The following is a 26,925-nucleotide window of genomic DNA, read 5'->3' as shown; positions in this document are numbered from 1 at the left end:
GTGGAAGACAGTGTGGCAATTCCTCAAGGATCTAGAACTAGAAATACCATTTGACCCAGCAATCCCATTACTGGGCATATACCCAAAGGATTATAAATCATGCTACTATAAAGACACATGCACATGTATGTTTATTGTGACACTATTCACAATAGCAAAGACTTGGAACCAACCCAAATGTCCATCAATGATAGACTGAATTAAGAAAATGTGGCACATATACACCATGGAATACTATGCAGTCGTAAAAAAGGATGACTTCATGTCCTTTGCAGAGACATGGATGCAGCCGGAAACCATCATTCTGAGCAAACTATCGCAAGGACAGAAAACCAAGCACTGCATGTTCTCACTCATAGGTGGTAACTGAACAATGAGAACACTTGAACACAGGGCAGGGAACATCACACACTGGGGCCTGTCATGGGGTGGGGGCAGGGGGAGGGATACCATTAGGAGAAATGCCTAATGTAAATGATGAGTTAATGGGTGCAGCAAAACAACATGGCGCATGTATACCTATGTAACAAACCTGCATGTTGTGCACATGTACCCTAGAACTTTAAGTACAATAATAAAAAAAATTACATTTAAAAAATCAGAAAATAAAGAAAGAAAACTGAGGGTTGCCATGGATGGTCAAAGTATCTTACATGAGGTCTCAGCAAAACTGAAGCAGCAGAATCCATATTGAAACCCTAAGTCAGCTAACCCCCAACCCACATGCCACAAGAACCCCACTCAAGTTAGAAAGAGTATTAAAATATTGAAGGCCAAAAACACAGCACATAGACCTCTCAGAAGGGAAAAATAGAAAATGGGGAAGGATGGAAATGGATTTCATTTTGTTGATTGAAATTGGGAGATGACTGAATGAGGAAATATTTTGATTTTGCTTGGCCAGGGAAGAGCTGTAAATAGGCAGCAGAAAGTGGTTTGAAGAGAAATATACTAAGCAAATGCCAGATATTCTTATCTTTACTGGTTATTTTGAATTTAGGCAAAATCATACTGAACAGAGAGTAAATAACCTGTATAGACAAGTGCTTCCCTTAGTGCCCACCTGGGACTATAAAATGCCAGCAGAGAGGTCCACATTTGATTGCATCTGACCTTGAAAACTCAGCTGAAGTCACTTTCTTTGATCACTCCTTTCACTCTACAACTCTTAGCACTATAAATTCAAATTTTCATTGAACTTCCTTTTGAAATTACAAAATAATATTGTATATGCTTTATTTCAAAAATGTTTGAGAAAATGGGCAAAGAAGGAAAAAGGGTAAGCCCCTGTAACCACCACCACTATGTAGTGAGTAGTCCTCCAGATCTATGTGCATACAAACATGAACACATGAGTATTATCAAATTAATTTTTGCCCAACCATGATTAAATTCTTTGTTGTGATGAACAGCCTTGGTTTATTCCATTTATATAGGAACTGGAGGAAGAGATTTTTAAAACCAAAATAATGGTTGGGAATGTTGGCTGATGCCTGTAATCCGAGCACTTTGGGAGGCTAAGGTGGGAGGAACACTTGAGGCCAGGAGTTCGAGACCAGCCTGGACAAAAAAAAAAGTGAGACTCCCATCTCTAGATAAAAACAAAAAACAAAAAACAGATGTGGTGGTGCATGCCTGTCATCCTAGCTACTCCAGAGGCTGAGGTGGGCGGATCACTTGAGGCCAGGAGTTCCAGGCTGCAATGAGCCATGATCATGCCAGTGTACTCACCAGCCTGGGTGAGATCCTGTCTCTAAACAAACTAACAAACAAAATAATTATATTTCAGGCCTAAGAAAAATATAAGGCAGAAATACCATTTTGAATGAGAGTTGAAATATTATTTTCTCAATTTGGAGTGGACAATATAGGAAATTTGATGAAGAACATCCATCAGCTTGCCTCCCCCGCAGCTCCTCTTATAGCCCTTACATAGAAGAAGCATTCAGTTAGTATTTCTTGAGTGAATGAAAAATCATTCCCTTTTAGGATGGTTTTTGTTTGGGTTAAATGGTATCAATACTAAGAATCACAGAAACACATACACCCAAATATAAATGTTATAGAGTGCTCCAATTTTTATTATCACCTATTTTGGAATATTCAAGCCAGAATTCACTTCCATTTTTACCACAAGTAACATATAGAATTAGCTCCCCTTACTTTTTTATTTTTTATTTTTATTTTTATTTTTTTGAGACAGGGTCTTGCTCTGTCTCCCAGGCTGGAGTGCAGTGGCACAATCACGGCTCACTGCAGCCTCAACCTCCCAGGCTCAGGTGATCCTCCCAGTTCACCCTTTCAAGTAGCTGGGACTATAAACACATGCCACCAGGCTCAGTTGTTGTTGTAGAGACAGGTCTCACTATGTTGTCCAAGTTGGTTTTGAACTCCTGGTCTCAACTAATCATCCAGCCTGGGCCTCCCAAAGTGCTGGGATTATAGGCAAGAGCCACTGCGCCTGGCTCCCCTGACTTTTTTTTTTTTTTAAACCACTTTTGAGTCTTTAAGACTGCCTCATTATTCATCACATTTCACGCACGTATACTTGTTCTCCCAAATGAACTGTAAGCTCTGCAGAGGTAGTGGGGTTTCTTTTGATCTGTTTTGTATTCTTCCCAGCACTTGGTACATGCTCTGCACACAGTGTACGTTAAACAAATGTTTGTTGACTTTACTGAATATGTTGACAGTATTAGTTTGCTAGAGTTGCTGTAACAAAGTCACAAACTGGGTGGCTTAAGCAACAGAAATTTATTGTCTTACAGTTCTGGAGACTGGGAAGTCTGAAATTGAGGTGCTGGCAGGGTTGGTTCCGTGGGAGGGATGTGAGGGAGAATTTGTTCCAACTCCCTCTCCTTGTCTTGTTGATGGTCATCTTCTCCTTGAGTCTCTTCACCTCACCTTCTCTGATGCACGTCTATTTGTGGGTCCACATTTTGCCTTTTTAGGAGGATGCAGTCAAATTGCATTAGGGCCCACCCTAATGCTTTCATCTTAACTAATTACATCTGCAATGACCCTATTTCCATATAAGATCATATTCTAAAATAGTTGGGGTTAGGACTTCAACATGTGAATTTTGGGAGCACATAATTCAACCCATAATAGTGACTTTTCACCAAATTATAAAAATTCAGCAGGAGATGAGGCTTTAAAAATCACATTAGCCTACCTGATACTTGAATCATTTTTTTATACCAAGCCAAGAAGAGCATTTAGAATTTTAACAGTATATTTGGCAACAGGGTTTTCGGGCTGATTTTATTTTTTAACGCCCTCTGTATGCTTCCCAGAATGGTTCCCGCTGCCTACGCCTCGAAGCCTTCACGTTGTCTGGAACAGGTGAGTACTGCCTCAGGAAGGGATCTTTAAGGGATCTTTAAGCAGGATTGGAGAGACATTTGCCTGGATCTCAGTCCACTGAACAGCAGCCCCCGAGCACTTCCATGTGGGGGATCTAAGCTGTAGGAAGATGCCTCTGGGAGCACCAGACCCCTGAGAGTCTGTTAGTTTTTCTCTATGAACCATTTTACTTTCAGTGAGTTTGGTCATTAAAATTGTTTTGTGTCCCTCAGCCATGCCCCAGGCCCTGAGAACGAGGGAGTGTGTTGGTCTGCAAGAAAACCTAGTGGGTTTATTATTCTCTGACACAGAGAAACCAAATAACATCATTGAGTGGCTATTGGAGGGGGGGCAACTTGATTCATGGGGGTCATGGTTTCCCAGGCCCTCTCTACGCAGTCTCGGCTCAGACCAGGGCAGACTTTTATTACCAGCTTTCAACAAATCCCTAGTTTCTTTTGCAAAGTAAAACAGATAATAGAGACATTCCGGGAATAGTTAGCTAACTAATCTGTGCCAGGCAACCTCCGGGCTAAGAAGAACTCAGTGTTTTCGGACAATGACCAATTACAATAACCAGTATTATTTGATCTGAGAGTAATTAGCTGAGGCTCTGTTCTTTTTGCTTCAGTGAGGAGGCAAAAAGGGCAGTGAGGAAAACATCAGAGACAGGGGAAACGAGCTCAAATGTCAAAGAAAAACACACTCTTGCAGGTGGGGAGAAGTGGAAGAGTTTCACTGGCCAAGATCCTGACTGAACATTCAAACATTGTTTTTCCCTGAAAATATGGTAGAAGTTAACTTAACCAAAAGTTGTTTGAATTCTTCACTCTTACTGTTCATTTCCTTTAAAAGGCCTCCACGTAGAATAAATATCAGGGTACAAAGAGTAAAATAGGTTAGGAACATAGAACTATGGACTACCAGAGATATTTCACTGGGAGGGACAAGTCTCTCCAGGACATCTGCACCCTCCACTCTTATTTTCAAAAGCACTGTATAACCTGAAACCTTTTGGAGACAGGTTCTAGGGAACTACTGTTTATCACTTCATTCAAGACGTGCAGTATAGTCAGTCTCCTTCCCCTTTACCTAGAGATATGTGGATTTTAGCACTGCCCCGTGGCTTTCTTTCATGTCCCTATCAGCTTCCAAAGTAAATGGCAACTCTCAACTTGAGAACCATCTTAATACTCCATGCTGCTGCTGCAGCTGCCCCTGTCCCATGGCAGAAGATAGTTCAGCCTCCTGCTATCACCCCACCAGCCTTTTTTCGAGGGCTGAGCAAGGCTTGAATTCTCTGAATATCTCTCTGGCTTTTCTGACGATACAGCACCCGTGGCCTCTGCGCCTTCCCTTGTCCCTTAGCAATATGTATTCACCTTTTCTCAGACTTCTGGCTTCTCTGCTCAGATCTTTAACACAGGAAGTAATGTCTAGGCTGGGCCCGGTGGCTCACACCTGTAATCCCAGCATTTTGGGAGGACGAGGTGGGCAGATCACCTGAGGTCAGGAGTTCAAGACCAGCCTGGCCAACATGGCAAAACCCCATCTCTACTAAAAATACAAACAATTAGCCGAGCGTGGTGGCATGTTCCTGTAGTCCCAGCTACTCTGGAGGCTGAGGCATGAGAATTGCTTGAACCTGGAAGGCGGAGTTGCAGTGAGCTGAGATCGTGCCACTGCATTCCAGCCTGGGAGACAGAGTGAGACTCTGTCTCAAAAAAAAAAAGTGGAGGGGGAAGTATGTTTAGAGGTATGTAGAGGTATGTTGTCTAATACAGCAACCACTAGCCATGTATGGCTATTTAACTTTTAATTTACTTAAATTAAGTTTAAAATTCCGTTCTGTTGCATTAGCTACATTCCAAGGACTCAGTAGCCACACTGGAGTAGTGACTATGATATTGGACAGAGCAAAAATAGAATATCTCCATCATCATGGAAAATTCCATTGGCAGCGTTAGCCTAGATTATCACATGGGAAAATTCTTGGCTCTGGGAAGGGCTCTGTGAAAGGGTTAACATTAGATGGGATATATACTATGTACCTAGCAGGGTGCTACATATAGTATTACATTTAATCCTTACAAATATCATTCCCAGGTCAAAGAGGAGGAAACTGAGGCTGAGAGAAGTTAAGTAACTTGGCCAAGGTAGTCCAACTAAGTAAGTGGTAGAACCAGGATTCGTCTGGTACCCAGGTCTCTGTGGATTTGGCTGTAGAATCAGGTTGCAGATGTGGCGAGTAACAAGCAGCCGAAGTGTCACTGGCTTTTCTACACAATCCCTTCAGAGGTGCGGTGGAACCATTCACAGGCCTGTAGATGAGTCCCTGGAGCTTGCTTGAGGTTTGATGGTATCTCCTTAATGTGGGCCTAGTAGGTATGCACTCACTTTTTAGATTGATTGGCAGATTGTAGGACAGCTTCTGCAATGTTTCTTTCTAGTATTGGATGTATTTCTTACTGTGGGCATCTACCACATCCCGAACTGAGAACATTTAAAAAGTGCCTACTCTATCCCTGCCCTGTTCCTCTTCCTGTAGGTCTAGGGGGAAAACCGAAGAATCCAGTTGAGCTCATACTGACCAGCCTGTCCTGCACCTCGGAGGTCAGTGGCAGTGCTGTGGGTGGGAGACTTTTATACTCAGAGCCAGGCTGTGCTAGGAAATCAAAACTGCTGTCCCAGATCGCTGAGAACAACCAGATTTTAGAAGTATGGAGTGATGGGTTAGTAGATGGTGTTTTACACAGTCACAAAACTCAATTTTCATTTTTTCTTATTGTTTGTGTTTCTATTCTGGACTTTTAAGATTACATGTAGCTGTCCTGGCCCTCAGCACATCTTTTAGGATTGATACACAATTTTAATTATTTTTATGACTTTTATAAGCAATGGGGCCTGTGGCAATTCAGGTGGGTTGGAATGAATTTATTATCCTTGCCCACAGGGCTGAGCACGCTCTTGGGCTACTGGCAGTAATGGAAGTTTGTGTAGCTCTTCTACCTGATAGTATGAATCTACAGCTCTTCTAGCTGATAGTATGAATCAAATACTTTAACATGTTGTATATATCCTTCAACTGAGGAACATCAATTCTAAGAATTTATCCTAAGGAAATATTACACAAACCCACAAAGATTTCTCTTTGAGAATATTTGTTACAGTGTGATTTTAATAGTACTACCTCCATCCCAACAATAAAGGAAACAATTCAGATAGGAGTCTAGCTCTGTAAATTATGGTATGCCTACATCATCGAACCATAACAGCCAGTAAAATAATGTCCTAGAAAGTGATTCAAAGTTATGGGAAGATGATCAACGTAGTTCAATGGAAAAAGTAAGTTATAAGAGCATGTATAGTATGATCCCATTTTTTTGTAAAACAAAAACTATACCTGTCTAAAAGCAAAGGACTGAAGAAAACAAAGACCTCAAGCAATGGTGATTATCTTTGAGTATCAGAGGATTATCTCAGAGTGATGGGCTAGTCATAATTTTCCTTCTCTGCATTTTCTAAGCGCTCCACAATAAGTATGAATTATTTTGGCATTGGAACACTTCTTACCCCTTGAAATGTTACTAGAAGGACTGATTTATCACAGGATTCTTTATCTTTAATAGCAGATTCTCATTAATTGGGTGGGGGGTTTTCCTACCTCTGCAAGATACTCCTGTCATGTTTGGTAGTTAACATCACAAACCCAAGAGTATGAATTCACATTTACCTTATATGGAAAGGTGCTGGTAGGCAAATTAACATTTGTGATGTTCTTTTTTTATGCCAATGTTTATTTTTAAAGTAGGTGTTGTAACCAGTGGATAATTGTTCCAGCGGGAGTTAGAGGTGGTGGCCATGTGTACAACTATGACAGTAAAGGCAATTGGTAGCAAGCAAGGCCATAGGTGACAGGAAAAAGTATAATGATACAAACACGGAAGATGTCAGTAAATCAACATTTGTGCCCAAAAAGCAACATTTGTTTTCCCGGGACTCTTTCCTCAGCCTCGCAAAAAGAGCTCAATGTGCAATAGCAAGGCGGCGATTACTGGGGCACTTGCCAAAGGCCCAGATCCTAATGGTCTTACTACCAGTGCTGCCAGTGAAGGTTTGTGTTCATGTGGGGTGGAGTTGGCTTGTATAGGGGAGACCGACACACACTTGGCTCCTAGGAGGAAGAGCCTTCACCTGCCCACTTTGCCCTGGTGACCACCTCTACCGGTGAAGGAGAAGGAGAAGCAAAGTGCAGCAGTCATAGTTCAGAGGCTGTGAGACTGGAACAAGTCCAGAAACTACCAGAAGCCCTGAAACAACCCTGTGGGGAGGGTGAGGGTAGGTTCTGTTGGTTGAAATGGAAAATCCTAAAAAAGAGGTCCTTGCACTGATTAGTACCTACTCTTCTTTTATTCATTCACCTGGTTTAAAAAAAAACGAAAACAAAAACCTGTTCTTATGTTATTTTTTTGAGGCAGGGTCTAGTTCTGTCACCCAGGCTAGAGTGCAGTGGCATGATCATGGCTCACTGCAGCCTCGACCTCCTGGGCTCAGGTGATTCTCCCGCCTCAGCTCCCTGAGTAGCTGGGACTACTACTACCCGGCTAATTTTTGTATTTTTTGGTAGAGATGGTTTTCACCATGTTGCCCAGGCTGGTCTCGAACTCCTGGGCTCAAGTGATCCTCCCACCTCAGTCTCCAAAAGTGTTGGGATAACAGACATGAGGCACAGCACTGGCCATATAACCTGTTCTTATAAGAAAAGGGGTGCCCCTAATACCCCTGTAAACTCCATTAGCCTTTCTTGGCTTCCCCAGACACTCTACATAAACACAGTCTAAGTAAAAACAATATGTCTGCCATGCTAAAACAAGTTTAAAACAGGTCTCCCAGCCTTCCATGTCCAATTAGACTGCAGCCCCTCAGCCCCCACTACAGGGCAGTTCAGGAGCCATCTGTTGTGGGTTAATGTTGGGGGAGTATGCGAGAGAACAAATCGCTGATTGGGGTGGGACTGTGGAGGTGGAAGTTGATAGATGCATTGTTCCCCACCACCTACCTGCCCTCCCCATGTCCAGAAGTTCATATTTAACCAGAAAGCATGAAGCCTGCAGAAAGTGGATTCAGGGCCCAATTTTGGCACAAACTTCACCTCACCACCCAATAGTGTGGGTGGACCAGCTTAATTTGTTCATGAGATTTCCCCCGAGTCTCCTTCCAGATGGATCCTAGGCTGTAGTGATTTGTACTAACATTCTTCTTCCAAACCTCCATTTCACGGGCCCTAAAAAACCTCTGCCTGGACAGGATACCCTGGATGAGGAATATATCTGCCAGTCCTTCTTCAGGCCACAGCAAATGAGTAGACTTCTACCCGATTCCTTTTTCTCCTAACTGGACTGGAAATTTGCAAGGATTTGGAAATTTGCAAATTTCTTCTCTGTCTTGCCTATGAAGCAATTGCTCCTGAGTCTGAATGTAGTTATCTGTTTGCAGAAACAGTTTCATGTCTTGGGAATCAAATAGCTCAAATTTTTTAATGCAAATCTTATGCAAAAATTAGGTAAATTACAATTCTGGGCCAAGACTTCCAGCATCTCTGCATCATGGCACCTGGAAGGGAAAGAATATCTGGTCTTTCTTGCTTTAAGTCAGTAGGTGTATTTGACATTAACTAAGCCCATCTATGTCTGCTTAATTGGGGATTTGCTGTGGTGTTTCGTGGCCATACAACTTAATTCTGAATGTCAGACATTGGTCCCATGATCAGCTGCCCTCTGGGATATGCACAGTTTTCCCTCTTGTGCCTTTCCAGTTATAAGCCTATGTGTGGGTTGTGGAGTTGGGTGTAAGTAAATGATTGGCATTACAGGAGCAAAGACTTTCAAGCACTGTAAGTAAATAGGAAACATGAAGACCCACAAGCCACCCTCCCCAGCTTCATGTCAGGCCTCTCTCCCCATTTTTGTCCTGGGCCAGCCAACTGGCCTTGATTCCCTTCTTAAAACTCTGGCTTCTCCCTCCCACTCTAGGGTCTGTGTAGGTGCCACAGATCCCTGTCAGGCAAGGTCTGCCTCTTGCCTGCCCTCCGTTCTTCAACTCTCAGCTCAAATGCCACTTCCTCAAGAAATCCTTTCCTGACCACCTCTTCCCATTCTAGGTCACGTATTGAGGCTATCTTAATCCTTAAAATAAGGTCAACTTGAGGATTTGTCCTTACTGTGATTTAGGTACTTAATTATCTCTCTGCCTCTGCTCCATCTCAGGGGAACCAAAATGTTATACCTGGGCTGCTATAACAAAATACCTTAACTGAGTGATTGCCAATTAATAGAAATGTATTTCTCACAGCTCTGGAGCCTGCGAAAACAAAGGCCAAGGTGCCAGCAGCTTAGGTGTTGGGCAAGGGCTCTCTGCTTCACAGATGGCACCTTCTCACTGTGTCTGCACAGGGCAGAAAGGGCAAAAGGGCTCTCTCAAGCCTCCTTTATAACCTAATTACCTCCTAAAGTTCCCACTTTCTAATACTATCACTTTGGTGATTAGGTTTCAACATAAATTTGAATTTTGGAGAGATACAAACAGTCAGACCATAAGATTCTTTTCTTCAAAGCTGTACTTAGACATCTGTGTGATAATTTGAAGAACATCTGACTCTTCTACCTGAGCTGCCAGAAGACAGTCTTTTCCTGTGTCTCCCAAAGCCAACCGCTTACTAGCACATAGTAGTTGCTCAATAAATGAATTTGCTCATCTCTAGATATATATTTCAACATAAGATGAACTCGAGGATTTGTCCTTACTGTGATTTAAGTACTTAACTATCTCTCTTTCTCTGCTCCATCTCAGGGGAACCAAGAGAGCTTCCTAACTAATAAGCCTGGCTGAGCTTCAGAAATGCTGCAAACAAGTGTATTTTCTACCCACGCTTCACCCTCCAGAATCACCTCTTTAGGATTTTGTGCTTTTCCCCCTCCAGATTTCTGTGCTTGCCACCCTTGGAGTCCAGAGCCTTGAACATGTTTTTTGTTTGTTTGTTTGTTTGAGACAGAGTCTTGTTCTGTCACCCAGGCTGGAGTGCTGTGGTACAATATTAGCTCACTGCAGCCTCTACCTCCCAGGCGCAAGTGATTGTCATGCCTCAGCCTCCTGAGTAGCTGGGATTACAGGTGCATGCCACCATGCCCAGCTAATTTTTATGTTTTTAGTAGAGACAGGGTTTCATCATGTTGGCCAGTCTGATCTCGAACTCCTGGCCTCAAGTGATCTGCCTACCTCAGCCTCTCAGAGTTCGATCATATTTTGAATCAGGCCTTTCTACTTGGTTGGGGCTGCAGTGTTCCTCCAAAAAGAATCCTTGATTATGTATTTCTGTTTATAATTATATTTCTGTGTCTTTTATGTGTACATGGTGCCCAGACACACGGTGGAGGGCAAGGGAGCTGAGTGATAGAATGAGGAGATTTTTCCCCTTCAACTTAGTAACAGGACAGTCAGTAAGAGTTTAGTATGGGGGTTACTTTTCCACTTGCCATCAACTTTAGCAATTCCAGGAAAATTCTACTTAAAATCTAAGTCTAGCCATCTCCTTTACTTTTTGTTTTTCTCCCTTCGTTTTTCAGAAGGGAGGCTGCTGGAGAAACTCTATTTTTCTCTCCCACTTTTCCAGGCTGGGCAGGGTTCCTGAAGCTGAAGACCTGGCCTCCCAGATGCTGAAAGGCTTTCCCAGAGACCGCGTCTCCGCCCAGGAAGCACTTGTTCATGATTATTTCAGTGCCCTGCCATCTCAGCTGTACCAGCTTCCTGATGGTGAGTGAGGGAGTGTGTGTGTGTGCGTGAGTGCGTGTGCGTGAGTGCATGTGCATGAGTGTAAGTCTTGGTGTCTTAAGTAGTTTGCCTCAGCACCAGAGAATCATAGCATTTACCCCCAGGAGTGAAGTTAGAGATCAATTTGCCTGGGAGAAGCAAGATAGGACCCAATCTTGTCTGAGTTTTGCATGAGCTTCTCTCAAACTTCGAAGCACTGGTGGGGAGAGGTTACAAGGACCTCTTTGTAAGGGTCCAGACATTTCACAGGTACACATTTACACTCAGAAACTGGATGAGATGGATGTTGTCTGTGAGTTGTTTGCCTTAGCTACCATCTGCCAGGAAGCCACACCTGTGTTTCTAACCAGACTCTTCTCCCTTTCTGCAGAGAGTAAGATGATAGGTGAAGTGGGTACGTCCTGAGAGGGAGCTGGGCCTTTCTTGATTCGTAATAGCAAGCTGCAGAAGGCAGTGCCGGGGTGGGGTGCTGGGGGAAGGGAGGCCTCCTCCCAGGCTGCCCGCCTCCTGTAAACACAAGTTACCCTGGAATCAGCCTTTGCTGCCTGGGCCTGAAGTCATCTTCCAAATCTGAAATCTGCTGAGGGATCATGTGGTTGGAACTCCCGTCATGTTTCTTGGACTGTGGCCAGGAAGGGCTACAGGAGGATGTGGGCACTGGTCATGGGGGACTATCCTTAGGTGAGGTTTCTTTGAAAAAATCCACCATTCAACTAAAAATAGTTTTAGGAACAAGGGACAAGTAGACAGGAAAAGCAAAGATACCAGGAAAGAAAAACAGAAGAGAGAGAAGCAGCCAGGGTTGGTTTTAGAAGTCCTAAGCCAGAGGAAAGAAAGCTTAGGAGGGAGGGCCTAAGGGCTGGAACTGGGATGAGGACACTGGAAGGGGTGTGGGGGAGTGGTGATGGGGTGCGGTGGGATAAGGATGGGGACAGGGTGAGGAGCTACTGCCCAAGAGGTGTGGAAACAGCCTGGTCCGCCTTGCCAGAGTTTGCAGACGCAGCTCCTCTGTGTCTAGGACATCGTCCTGCAGCAGTCCAAAGCGCTTAGTTTGGGACTTGTTGAGGCATTCTGTTTTATGACTAAAGTGAGTCATTTAGGATCTCCAAAAATAACCATAATCATACAAGTGGGGTTAATGTCTTACTTAACCCTGTAGAAAGAGTCAGTCATTAGTATTTATTAAATTGCCATTAAGTGTCAAGAACATATTAAGTGCTATAAAAAGTTGAGGAAAACAAGAGACTTGTCCTTGGCTTCCAGGTTCTTATGAAGTGGGAGGAAAAGAGGGCGAGGAAGAGGAAACAGGGCACCCTCGCACACATATCAGCACAAATCATATCTAAACAGCTAAAAGTCTGTGCATAATCAACTGCAGATGTGCAGAGACTATGTGTGTTGAAGGCAATTCTTTGGAGGAACAGGAATTCAAATGAGATGGATTAGACTGGAGGTGAATCTAAAGTGGAATTTGGAAGGAGGGGAGAGGCATATGGGTGGAACAAAAGACATTGCAGGCAGATCCACAATTCTCACTCCCTTCCTGGTACCTCTGCCCCCACTTCAGCCCCATTCCTCCCCAGCCACTCCCATCCCAATCCCCTCTTCCCAGTCCAAGCCTCTAGATGGTTCCTTTTCAGCTTTCTCCTCTCAGACTTGGGACTTATAACTCTACTACTTCATGCAAGTGTACACGCTTGGATGTACACACACACGCGTGCACACACACACACTCCCTTCTCTCCACTCAAAGAAACTTGCCCCGTTGGCCCTCCTTTAGGATCTGTTATTCCACATGCTGAGAATTGCTGGGGATCTTCAAAGTTTTCTAGGCTCCAGCTTTTGCCTGACGCAAGGTGATTAGGAAGAAACAATCACTGTCCAAACATGTGTTGTTAGAAACTTGGTTTTTTATTTTTCCTGGCTGACCCAAAAGCAAAGCCACCAACAGAGGGGCCCTGGTACATGGATGTCTAAGGTTGTGTGTGTGTGTGTGTGTGTGTGTGTGTGTGTGTGTGTGTGAAAGAGAGAGAGAGAACAATCTGTATTCCTTCCCTGTTCGCCCAGTCACAGAGCCCAAATCTACTTTGACACTTTTAGAAAAATGAAAAGATGGAATCTTGCAGGAGGCTGCCTGCACTAGCGGGGGAGACCAGGAGTGCTCACAGCAGGAGGGAAGTTGACTTTTCTTTATACATATAGGGGTTTTTCCATGCAGCGTTTAAATTATGCCTGATAAAAGGAGTTTCGTGGATGTTTCAGTTCTTTCAAATTCTCCTGGCTTCCTCCCAATTAAATGAGGTTTGTCAAAGCCACAGGGCTCTGCTGCTGCTGCCTCGGCGGACAAGCATTTCCTGCAGCGACATCTCGAATCCCCGAGGGAGAAGATGAAAGGGCTGGTGCCAAGAGACAGGGAAAGGCGGGGGCAAGATTGGGTGTGTGTGCCTCTGTGTGTGTGTGCTTGTGCACTCATGTGCACGAGCATGTGTGTGTGCTTGTGTATGTGTGTGGCAGGGTGGTGGGCTTGTAGAAATATGTATAGAGACAGATGGACAAGTAGATAGAAAAGGCAAAGCTACCAGGAAAGAAAAATAGAGAAAGAGACAGAAGCAGCCAGGGCTGGTTTGTGCACCTTCGTGAGAGTGGCCCTCACCACCAGCACATTATCTACTAAGAGATGCGGTCCTTAGCCTGGCAGTGCCAGCCTGCTTTTTCATTGCCCCTGGCAATGAGCCTTTATTAACAGCCTCCTTTGCAGACAGAGCACACCAGTGGGTAATCACAGTTCCCAATCTGCAGGGACATAGAAACTCCATCCCTGAGGAGGGCTGCCCCAGGCATGAGAATTGTGCAAAAATTGGCATGCTCTTGTGAGTGATTTGTAAGGAGAGTTTCTCTGCCATAATTATGCAAGAAATTTTGCTCTCTGGTGGCATTTCAGTATAAAATTATTTAGGGGCTTATATTTATATCATTTTATTATTCTGGTTTTATTCTGGTTGCAGGATAACAGAGTTGTCACTTTAAAATATATTCTGTTTCCCCTTTGATCTGGAAGATGCCAGCTCTTATTGTCTGCCCTCTAAAGAAGACAATTAAAGCATAAAGCCTGGGACTGGGAAATACATGGAGAGTGGAAGGACAGCCTAAATCCCAGTGTAGGAGCGGCATAGAAATTCCTCACAAAATGAAAGAATTGTTCCATCCATCTCTATTTTCATGACGCTGAGAAGTCCTGAACAATGCTTTCCCTAGGTTGTGGCAGTACGCTTAGAGCCAAAGGACATTTATCAGGGGGTTATTTGCCATGAAAACCAGGAATTCCAGGATTAGTTTCCTTTTGGACAGCACCTGAAGTGGAAAAGTGTGAATATTAGAATGGCAAGCATGTGGGAACTTCTGCCAAGTTCTGACATTTTCCCTTATTGATTCGTGAACACCTGAAGAAACACTTGTTGAAGGAGAAATTATTGGTAGTCCCTCTCAAAACACAGCCAACAGCAAGCTAATTGCTTTTGCAGATGGCCAGGGAGTCGCTCTTCCCACTCAGACACCGGCTTGCGGCCACACTTGTGGTCCTCGTGGCTGAGCCAGCAGGGCAGGACGTCAGCTGGAGCAGCTAGGACCTAAAATTAGGCCCTTGGCAACTCTCTAATCTTAGCTGCAGGTTCAGCTCCTTCATTTAATTCCCTTTGCCCTCAGCATGAACTTGGGCTCTGGAAAAGGAACACTGTTTAATGATTTGGGGGTGGGGGTAGTAGAAAATCATTAAGCTGCCCCTTCTTAAAACTGGCTCTGCTCTGTTCTTGCAGGAAACCTTCCAAATGTTACCCTTGGAAAGTTAAGACTGATTTTGGAACCTAGCCATTTTGAACTACAGACACTGATCCAGAAAAGTATTTTTTATCTGAGGCAGTAAATGACACGTGATTTAAGAGTCTGGTCCTTAAGCCATGGTCCTTGATCATCAGGACATCAAAGCCTGTCTCTCTTTCTGTCTCTCTCTCTCTCTGGGTTGGTCCCATTTTGCTTGCTAGCCAAGTCTCATACTTGAGTCTCCCATTCCTTCCTGGACTAAATCCCCTTCTCCTTTAAAATGGGTTTTAGCATCTTAGGGGGAAAAATCTTAAAAGCTTGCAATTGTTTCACAAGTAATTTTGCAAAAATGCTGTACCACAGGCCCCATTGTTAGTGTATACTTATATACACATAGGGATGGAAGAAAGCATGGCGTTTACCTCTACCTTTGATCACACCATCCCGATATCTATACTCCGAAAGTTCTTCAGCATGCCTCATTGCCCGGTTAAAATCTGAGTCTCATTTTGTTTTGGTTCAATAAAAGAACTTCAGGCCTTCTCTGAGTGTTATCTCCTTAATATATTGGAAGGTCCCTATGATATCACTTCCCAAGGCCACTTTAGGCTGAATTCCTTTAACCTTTGTTTCCACATACAAATTCCCTTTCTCCCACTTTTTAGTCATTTTGTTTTATTGTTCTCTTCTGAATCTGTTCCAATTATTTTGCTTATCTCTGAGAATATGGAGGGAGTATAGACTCAAATTTCTTGCATGGTGGGAAAATCATGTTCCATTCATTCACTGGAGGTTTACTGAGTGTCTGTGAGGTGTGATATTAAAGGATACAGAAATGAATTAGTCATAGACCCTGTCCTCAAAGAGCTTACAGTCCTTTAGGAAATAAGACAAATATATAAACAGCTGCAGATCAAGTAAACAAAGTGCTCTAAGTGTTTGAAGGAGGTGAGATTAACTCCAGCTGTGGGGATCCAGGATAATTTTGTGAGTGGGCCTTGAAAGATGATGGGTCTGGATGATTGGGGAGGAAGGGCATACGGGCAAAGGAGTGTCATGTTCCTTTCAATACCATCTAAGATCATTCTGAAGTTGTCTTCTTTTTAATCATAGTGGCTCAGTCTTAACTCATATACCATTGTAGTTTTTCTTATCATCGTATGCCTTTTTGCAACAATTTAAACATTCTTTAACATGTACTAATCAAGCTTAGTTTCACTCTAAATGCTTCCACATAATTTCAAACCTATTCTGTTTATTGGTTTTATTGTCTATTCCATTCAAAGTTGAACCAGAATGTTTTGTCGTCCTATGAGGCCAGGTTTCAGGGGCTGGGGATGTTGGAAAAGAGGGAAGGAAGATTCTCAGCCATTCTCTTGACTCTATGCTACTTCTAGGAGTTTGTAACATAACTCAGACCAATCTGTCCACCTTTTAAATCCTCCATTAATCAGCCCTTAAGAAGCAAATTTGGAGATGTCCTCCATAACACACTTCCTCACCTTCTATGCACAAAGTTGTTCTCAATCCATTTGAATACATTAGAGGAGATACTGGGTTGAGACATGGTTTATGGGGTTGCATAGCATTGTGTTGCTGGCAGAAGTCTGGGAAAACCAAGTCCCTCAGCCCTACCAAGCCCTTAAGTTGGTTAAATTTGTTACGTTCATGGCTGAGTCTCCAAGTGAAGATAAATAATTCAGAAAAGAGTTATTTATAAAGGATCTTAAAGACTACTTATTCCATACCTTCATTATATAGCTGAATCACTGATGCCCGGGGAAGAATAATCGTACCTGCCTTTTATTGGACATCTATATGCTTTATATAAATTATCAATCTATGTACTAATTGGTGAGGCTGGAATTGTTATCTTCATATTACAGATTAGACAGCTGGAAGTGAGGTAGGCTAATTGCTTGAAGTCACACAGCTAGAAAGTTGTAGAGCCAACATTTTACTTTAAATCCGACTCCTAAAAGCTACTCCTTTCCTACTATTCATTGTTCTTGCTAAAGATCACATAGGAACTTAGTTGCAAAATCAAGATTAGAACCAAAATCTTGATGCCCAGTTCTGTGCTCCTCCCACTCTCTCATGTACTGTGTTTATTTTAAAGCTTTTCTGGGAAAGATTCCACACGTCCCCAGGTAGCGTGTTTAATATCTCACAATTAAGAGGGCTCAATTTATGTTGAATAGAGATTTACGCCCCAGGACCAACTTCTTCCTCAATGCCATCTTATCTTAGTTTATTTTCTTTTCTTTTCTTATAATAATATATGCAATCAGCCTTGGGTTTTAAGATTTTTTTTTTTTTTTTTTTTTGAGATGGAGTTTTGCTCTTGTCGCCCAGGCTGGAGTGCAATGGCATGATCTTGGCTCACTGTAATCTCCATGTCCCAGGTTCAAGAGATTCTCCTGCCTCAGCCTCCTGAGTAGCTGGGATTACCTGCCTGTGCCACCACACTCGGCTAATTTTTGCGTTTTTTAGTGAGACAGGGTTTCACCATGTTGGCCAGGCTGGTCTCAAACTCCTGACCTCAGGTGATCCACCCGCCTTGGCCTCCCAAAGTGCTGGGATTACAGGCGTGAGTCACCTTGTCTGGCCAAGATTTCTTAATCGATGGTGGTAAATGTTTTTGTTTCACCTGTAACTCATTCAGTTTTATAAGAAAACATCAAGGAATCCAATGGAAAATGAGTTGAAGACATAAAATAGCAATTTATGCAAGAGGAAACAAAAAGAGCACAGCAACACATGGAATAAATCGACTGCTTTACTAGGGATTAAAAAAGTACAAATAACCGTTAAATTAGTTATTTTTTCCTGTAACCTAATAGCTCCCAGTGTTGATGAGACTGTAGTAAAATGATTCTCTGCTGATGGTATTGAAACTTTTGCAAAGTGTTATAGCATGCATATCGGGAGCCATAAAAATGATCATACCCTTATACCCTATGCCTTTGTTCCTGGAAATTATCCAAAGAAATAATTGAATAGGGGGAAAAACCCTAAAACCTAGATTAATGAAAATGTTCATTGCAGTGTTGTCTATAATGTTTTACAATTTTTTAAATAAAAAGAAGCAATGTAACTGTTAAACACCAGAGAAACAATTGGACAAATGTTGGTATACTGACTCCACCTACAGTACTATGTAACCATTTTAAATGATCATTAATAGAAGTGTGTGATATTATGAAAGTTTTTATGCTATAACATGAGCTATAAGAAACTAGAATACAAAATTGCATATTATAATGTACCTGTGAAAATTAATATGCACATGAACGAAACTGAGAGGTAGTGTACAAAATAAAAATGCTATTCTAGTTTAGGGGGGTCGTAGGTCATTTCTTTTCCTTTCTCAGAGCTTTCCTTATACTGGTGTTATATTGTCTTAGTTGTTTAAAAGAATAAGTTAAAACAAAATGGCACAGGCGGTCTAGGCTGTGGATTGAGAGTTAAAGGACCTGAGTTTTCTTTTTTGTTTCCCAACATAATGTGTTTTGGCTGTCATAAACCTCAGTTTCTCCATCTGCACGATGGGTTAACACTAGTTTTCTTTACCCCAGATTGACAGAATATTTATTTTTATAATGCTTCTAACTCACTAAATGCAAGGGTTCATATAAATTTGGTCCTGGGAGAATGAAGGGCAGGAGGGAAAGAAAAAAATAAATAGGCATAATTAATTTTAAAAGGAAAGATCATCTGCTTTAATCGGAAATGTATGTGTACTGTGCCCCTAGTCAGAGTTTTAAGTGCACTTCGTGTTAGTTAGCAACTTCAATTTAAAGTGCTGTGTGATCCTCTGGGCTTTGAAGATATGAATTCTCTATACATACACATGAGCTAAAATTACCGCATAATCACGAGGATGTGTGCACTTTGAATAATTAAATGCACTAAGCATCTCCAGCTGATGGATTGATGATGTGGGAGAGTAGTGCAAAACCCACGTGACACGGAAGATTACAAGACATTTTGAAATGATAGCTTAATTTTCAACCTTTTTTTTTTTTTTTTTTTTGCTTGTGCTTTCTCTTTTAGCCATTATGGGCAAGTAAAAGAGATTTGATTATCTTGTTTCCTGTGAAAGGTTATTTAGCCCCTCAATCCCATTAAGTCACTTTCTGCGCTCCAGTGCACTGAGCCTTCACCAGGTTATCAGCCCAGGAAGAGTAAATGGAGACACCAGGATCAGATTTCTAAAGGAAGGAAAGTTAAAGCAAAGTTTGAAAGGGGTGACAGCCAACAGCCATGAGCTTAGGAACTCAATTAGACTAAAAAGACAACTATCTCATTATCTCGTTCCGAAATGATCTAAATACATAAGAATCTAAAAGTTTTAAATAAACTTGTCCTGCCGACTGTCTAGATGACTGAATTTCCCTTCTCAAAAAATTTTTAAACACCCGCTTTCATATTTATTTATTCTAAGAGTGAAGCAGCTGCGATAATTATGCTGTCAGCCTCGGGAAGCTAATGAGGAGTCACCAGAGTGGAAGGTTTTGCATTTGTGAGATTGCTGAAGGAGAGCCGCGCTACAGCTTCTTTCGTTTTTTATTTCCCTTTCTTTCTTCCTTCCTCCTTTTTCTTTTTCTATGAGTTGGGAAGGAGAGTCTGGCAGTCCACGGCCAAATTGGAATCCTTTTGATTAACCGGTTGCCTTCCCAGCATGTTCTGCCAGATAGTGTCTCTTTCTCTCCCTCCCTCCCTGCTTTTGAGGAGCTGCTGCTTTTGAGGGGCAAGGAAGCCGAAGGGAAATCCCAGCTTTTCATGCCACTGTCCCCAAGGCAAGAGGATACTTCTCCCTGAGAGAAGTTCCCCAAATGGTTTGGATTTGAGTTGATTTGAGAATAATTGGTAAAGTATACGCACTGTTTATTTTAGCCATTTAACTGTCTATGCTATGACAAGATCTAAAAGAAAGTAGAATACAAAATTGCATATTACAGTGTCCTTGTGAAAATGTCTTATGCATATCAACAAATGGTATGATGGCTCCCCTTTCCAGCCTAGCCAATATGCGATTCCAAATACAAGAGGAAGAGACCCCAGATTACCCACAGCATTTCAGGGCAGAAGTTTAGGCCAGGTGAGGCAGAGCTGGCAAGTTTATTTCTTCCCTTTGGGTGTGAGCAGCTTCCAGCAAACAGTATTATTAAGGCATTTTATGCTTTTGGTGCACTAAGGACAGAAGCCTCTCTTTTTGTTAAATTGTGAGGTATTTTGAGCATCCCAGGTTTATGCAAATTGTGAACCTGGGAAAAGCAATGCCCAAGTGGAAAGGGGCCCTGAGCAAATTTTGCGGATGTGCTTTGGCGACAATGTGGCTGCTGCCTCTTGCTATTTTTCCCAGATATCTGTGCTAATACTTGTAACAATGGCTACCATTTATTAAAAACATATTGTGTATCAGAAACTAACACAAGGTGTTTTGCATATATTATCTTCTTTAAACTTACAGCAATCTGCCAGGAAGTTTTATTTTCCCTACTTTTCAGATAAGCCCCTTGCAATGTCAACTTTTGGAGGAATTGGCTTGTAGCTTTAGTGTAGTGAGTATTCAGGAGTAGCAAGCACTTAACCAACACAGTCACTAGGGAAAATGAGAACTGCCAGTATTCTGAGCTAACCAAATACCTGATTTGGACATCAAAGGTAGTATATATATTTTCAAATAGTTTTTTTTTTTTTAATTTGCAGAAGTTGCACCTTAGAGTCTATATAAACAGATTGCCAGCCAGGCACCGTGGCTCACGCCTATAATCCCAGCACTTTGGGAGGCTGAGGCAGGTGGATCACCTGAGGTCAGGAGTTCAAGACCAGCCTGGCCAACATGGTGAAACCTTGTCTCCATTAAAAATATAAAAATTAGCCGGATGTGTTGGTGCTTGCCTGTAATCCCAGCTACTGCGAGGCTGAGGCAGGAGAATCACTTGAACCCAGGAAGCGGAGGCTGCAGTGAGCCGAGATCACACCACTGCACTCCAGCCTGGGCCACAGAGGGAGACTCTGTCTCAAAAAAAAAAAAAAGATTGCCTAATGTAACTAACAAAATTGGAAACTTTCTAAAACATATCTAGCCCAACGTGATGCTCACTGCCTGTCACTCTTTAACATCACCCTCTAACTAACATCCGGACTCCTTGACATGATATTAGTTCCCTTCACCATCTGGTTCCAACTATTTTTCCAACTTTATCTCCCTGTCTGTCTTGTTCTAACCATGCAAGATGACTTGCAGTTCCCTCAAACACTTTTCTTCCTTCATATCTTTGCTCATGCTGATCCCTCAACTGGGAATATCCTCCTTGGCAGTCCTTCACTATTGATGGCATAGTAATCCTTCAGGTCTCAAAGGACACCTTGTCTGTGCTCTCTTTGTGCTCCATAGACTTGGAGGGAGAGGTTTTCATAATCCTTTGTTTGTGCCTCACTTTCGGTCCTTGTTTGTATGTGTATGTGTGTGTCCCTCCCAGTTTTATTTCTATTTTTATCATCTTCAACACATAGCATACTGCCTTGCACAAGTATTCACTTGGTAACTATGCATTAAATTGAATTAAATAGAAAGCACTTGCCAACTATTGGATTCAGTAAAGTGAGTCATCTATGAGTCAGTATGAATTATTAGTAAATAAGTCTGGTTCATGTTTTGACATTTCTTCAGGTGGCAAATATTACAACAGACAAAAATATACCACAAAAGATCCCAGGAAATAACATATTGGTGCTTCTCTCTTTTCATCCTACAGAGGAGTCTTTGTTTACAGTTTCAGGAGTGAGGCTAAAGCCAGAAATGTGTGACCTTTTGGCCTCCTACCAGACAGGTCATCACCCAGCCCAGTTTAGCAAATGCTGGTGAAAAGAAAGGGCGAGATCGCCAAGGTTCTTCCAGGTAAGTGGTTGCAACAGTGAGGTTCCTTATGGACCAAATTGAAAAGCAATTGGTGCCAGGCGGAGAGGACATTGCTCAGGGATTCAGAGCACCTCTGTGCTGTTTCTAGTTCTTCCTCGCCAGCTCTAGGACAGGTGGCCTTGCCTCCTCAGGCCTCCATTGCCTGGGCTGGGCAAAGAGAATAATTACATGCATTGCCTTTCTCTTCCACTCCCAGAGCAGGGATAAAGCTCCTAAGACAGAACTTCCACGCTTCCTCATCAGTGTGAGATCTTCAGCTGACACAGGTGGGATGAAGGGAGGCAGAGGTTGCAGTGAGCCAAGATCACACCACTGCACTCCTGGTGCGTCAGCCTCCCAAAGTGCTGGGATTATAGGCGTGAGGCACAGTGCCCAGCTGGAAATCTATTTGTATAGACTCTAAGGTGCAACTTTTGCAAACTGAAAACAACTGTTTTTCCTTAACTAGGGAATTCTCACTGTCAACTGACAGGGCAAAATTTTGTCCTGGTAAGGGTAACAAACTGTCAAAGTTTTCCCCAAAACCAAGGGGTTTCCTGGATGTAGGATGCTCAGTACTAGAATTGGCTCAGTCCTGGGTAAACCAGGATGGTTGGTCACTTTTGTGGCACAAATTACCTTCCAGGGTAATCTTGAGGAGGAAGGGGTGCTGTGAAGGATTTTCCCAAAGCCGCCATACCCTTAAATGAGTACTGCTAGCTGGCACAGGAAGCCAGGTGGGACAACTCCAAAAGTCACCATAATATAGACAACCCTATAGATGTCTCAAGAGCACTTCCCATACTGGGGCTTCCATGGCGGTAGATGGGACAGCAATCAAGATAGAGGAATCAAGGTAGAGCCCACATGCAGAGCCTGCCAGCCAGCCTGCCTGCCCTTTAGGTGACCCTGGCTATATCCCAAACCACAAGCATTATCCTATGATTTGGCCACCCATTTGACAACCACAGCTTGGCCGTGCTTCCCAGGGGCCTAGATGGTAACCACCAGCATCTCCCTACACACCCCCCAACAATATCACTCACATGGCTGGATTCACTCTTCGTTCTTTTGATCTCTATCTTTGGCTGTCACGATTTAAAGGCATATACACATCAAAGATATCAGCTTCCTGGCTCTTCTAAGATCATTGTCTTGTCTTCAAAGAGCAGGGAAGTTTAATATTATAGCTGATCCTCAGAGCATTGTATGAAATACCTAAGTTTGTATTTTGACAATATACATTTAGAATTACAATTGGTGATATAATGTGGTATTTCCCAAGCAAAATATTCTCTAGAGCAGAGCTTTTACTGTATAATTATTTTAAACCTGCTAGTTATAAGGACAGAATGAACTTTAGCTGCGTTCTGTGAAGTGGAGGGCTTACTCTTCATAAAATTATCAAAGACACTAATGGAAATGGGCTCAGATGGTGGTGCTCCATTAACATTATTGTTATTTCTATTGTTGTTATTTTATTTTCTTAAGCAGCTGGAAGGTAGGGAGATAACCTTGCCTTTCTGATCTACAGTGACCTTCCACAAAGAATGGTTACCTGTAGACATAAATCGGTCACAATAGAAAATCAATAAAATGCAGCGTGTCAAGCTTGTGGCCTGCACCAGCAATTGAAGAAGGGAGAAGGCAGATTTTGTCTCTGCTAGAGTAATCTCATGATGTCCCTAGGCCTTGGTACGAATGTAAGGAGATAAAACTGAGATGAGCCACAAGAGGGAAAAGCTAGAGCAATTAAACTGTTTAATAAATGGCTTGGGATCAGCAAAATCTAGAGTGCTAGAGTTAAAGAAACTAAAAGCAGTAATCACATGGACACTTGGGGCCTGTAAATCTTTTCCAGTGAATTGAATTTATGTTAAAATATTCACTTTTCAGGAGAGTCAAAATGTAAATTGGGGTATTAGGACTTCGTAACTGGCAGCAATGCCTCAAAATTAAGATTCTTGAAAGAGCTTCAAAATGTCAGTTTCAGGCAGGGAAAAAGTGTATACTGATGTCTACAACAGAGAAATAGAGGAGAACTAAAATTTACTGGATAGATACCACACACCAGGCACTACAGTAAGGGCTTTACACATATTCTTTCAAAGCTTGGCATGTTTTGAGCAGTTGGTGGTGGTGAGTTACAATGATAGCTTATAGAATCCATCTGGAGATAGATTTTGATTATTTGTAAAGCTTTCTTAGTTCTTATAACCAGGGTTAAGATGCTGCCTCTCTTATGCTTTATCATTACCTTTTCTATCAATATATATAATGCCATCAATAACTTTGCAATGTTTAACTGATTTCCTTCATCAATACTCTGTTGTTCATTATTTTAATTGTGTTTATTTTTCATTCACTTCCAGGGCTGTATTTCTGCAGTTTCGGTTTTCATTTGCTTCAGCTTACTAAGAAGCTTCAAATCTAACTCCATACTGAACAAGGGGTTTTATGCCCTCGCCTGTGACCTAGAATAGTTTAAATATGGTGTTCAAGGCGATAGTACATAATACTATCGCCTTGAAGAAGAAAATGCAAGGTTATTGCTATTGTCATTTGCATAGAATTTAAGTGATTGATTTTAAAAAACTAGACATAAACTAAGTCTAAGAAGAGGGCTTCTGAATAACTTCATTCATTTTGGCATTTGTTAAGAGATTCTTGGGCTAGAAGGTTGATTTCCCAAAAAGACAGATAAGAGACTGACAATTTAAAAGAATCTGGAGACAGAGCTGGTGCTTACAGAGACCTGCCACTCCTGTGTTCACTTACAATTTCTCCCAACAAAAGGATTTCTGTGGCAAGGAGAAAACTAAAGTTTAGAAAAAGATGGTTTCTTGGAGAACACTGTTAACAAAAGGACTTCCTGAGGACTATTTATTATTATTTTGTAGGGGGCACTTCCTCCCTCACTAAACTGGATTATCAGAACATATTACCACCCAACCCATATTTTAGAAGTTTGGATTTGGCTGCTGATTAGAATTGAATTTCAGGCTATCTCCTCCTACTGAATCTTAATTGCCTGTGATGATGGCAACAGTGATGGGGAATCTAAGCGCTGGTTTGATGGTGGAGATATTGAATAAGTAAATGGGAGCAGAGTTCCAAAGATGTAATTTAAGCCCTGTTGCACCACCACACACACACACACACACACACACCTCAAGTAAAATGAGAGATCTGTCTTAGCTAACACGTGTGCCGTTTTATACAATGACTCCTTCTAAAAGAAGCCAGGGAAACTCAAATCGCTTCTGTCTAGGGATCATCTCAGGAAATGTAGTAGCCTAGAAACCAGAGACCTCTGTATATCCTTTGGAAGAACAAGGAGGAACTAATTAAGAGAGAATTAAAAAATAGTAACTATCCCCCAATGTCTGAGATGGAAAAAGGAAAAAGACACATGGGTAGCCCAAATCAACCTGCCTGCGTAAGTATCTGATTTTAGTAAGGCATTTGACAAAGCCTGTCCAGCTATACCTGAAAGATGAAACAGTGTAGGCTGGGTGATGGAGCAGATATATGTACTCAAATCATGGTGTTTATTTAACCCAGAGAAAGGCCAGCCATGGTGTGCTACAAGGTTCAGTCTTGAGTCCTATTCTGGTCAAATATTTTTATTAATTACTTGAATAAATCAGAGTACATGGACAACTTATTCATACAACTCCTTGGAGTAAGTACTATTATTATTAATTTATGACTTCCATTTCACAAAAGAGGAGACTGAGGCTCAGTGAAGTTAAATAACTCCTTCATAGTAGCATGCCAGAGTTAAGATGCAAACCTCAGACCTGGCTCTCCAATGTTCTTGACACCTATCAAATTTAGAGAATATACAACTCTTGCAGAGGCAGCTGCTATTTAGTATTGGATCATGATTCAAAAGACACCTTGCTAGAAGCCAATGAACAGCAGGCCAAAACAACACTTATTTCCATCAAATTTCATCCGACTTAAATTCTTACACTTTGGGCTACAACTTAAAAAAGGCTGTGACTTAGTGGAAATTGGCACTTTCAAGTACAACATGAATTAATAGTATAATTTCGCGTCCCCCAAAGATAATGCTAGTACCAATCGAAAGCTCAGGGATGCTACTGTTGACGCATCAGCAAAAGTTCTTGAGCAGTTTCACCTGTCCATCAATACACTGAGTTCCCACAACAGTAGTGGGATTCCTCTGCCTCCCTGAAGATATGAGAGCTATAGGAGGGATTCCCATGTTGGAGGTTAGAAGAGCTGACCTCCAATGCCCCATCTAATTCCAAGATTCTCCAGTAATGACTTTGGAACAACTGTGGACAGACTATGCTTGGAATTATGGTTAGAAACTATTGCTGCAGGAATGAATAGACAAATTTTGTTATTAAAAAATTGATTTTATTAAGTGGAAGTTGACAGAATTATCCTCTCTATAATGGAAGAACATTATGCTTATGCATATGCATATACCTTATGCATATGATTATGCTTGTGCTTCCTTCTTTAATGGATTTACCTGTTCAAAAGCTTAATAAATATTATAAGACTAAAACATTTAAATTTTTCATTTCTCAATTTTATCAAATAAACATTCCTGGAATTTGTGCATATTTTTTCATCCCATGTTTTTGTTGTTTCTTCTGTATAGACCAACACCAGGCTTTAAAAAACATAATTTATTTTTGTTCAGTTTGAGGCACTAGTTATTTTAGTGATGCTTACTTAGCCGCTAGTGCTATTCACCTAATATTTCTGTCTTCCAGGCATCCATAATGGGGTCGCACTTCTTGGCTCTCTGATGGGTGGATATGGCCACGTGGTTAGTCCTGGCTAATGAATTGTGAGTAGACGTGATCTGTGTCACTTCTGGGCCAAGCATTCATTTGATTGCCAGTATAAGACCCTCCAAATTTCTTTCCTTTTTTTTTTTTGTTCTGTTTTTTGAGACAGGGTCTCACTATGTGGCCTAGGCTGGCGTGCAGTGACTATTCACAGGTTATGATCATCACACACTACAGACTCAAACTCCTGGG

The 26,925-nt window shown here is 42.0% G+C and overlaps 1 protein-coding gene across 3 annotated transcripts in view; it reads left to right on the top strand.

Annotated features, from left to right (window-relative positions):
• Positions 1-26,651, top strand: part of CDK15 (cyclin dependent kinase 15) — a 120,905-nt gene extending 94,254 nt beyond the window's left edge. Inside the window, exons 12-15 of one of the 3 annotated variants that reach the window (XM_032754930.2) lie at positions 3,297-3,345; positions 11,015-11,154; positions 21,756-21,898; positions 24,271-26,651. In XM_032754930.2, the coding sequence (XP_032610821.1) occupies positions 3,297-3,345; positions 11,015-11,154; positions 21,756-21,865 (299 nt within the window). In that variant the 3' untranslated portion in view covers positions 21,866-21,898; positions 24,271-26,651. Of the gene's footprint in view, positions 1-3,296; positions 3,346-5,451; positions 5,816-11,014; positions 11,155-21,755; positions 21,999-24,270 lie in introns of those variants that run through there. The other 2 variants (XM_058439687.1, XM_058439689.1) reach the window with 2 other exon arrangements.
• The last annotated feature ends 274 nt before the right edge of the window (positions 26,652-26,925 follow it).

Source organism: Hylobates moloch, unplaced genomic scaffold (genome assembly GCF_009828535.3).
Source record: "Hylobates moloch isolate HMO894 unplaced genomic scaffold, HMol_V3 SCAFFOLD_1, whole genome shotgun sequence".
NCBI lineage: Eukaryota > Metazoa > Chordata > Mammalia > Primates > Hylobatidae > Hylobates > Hylobates moloch.
The sequence above is the reverse complement of the archived record's forward strand: the minus strand, read 5'-3'. Positions and strand labels throughout refer to the sequence as shown.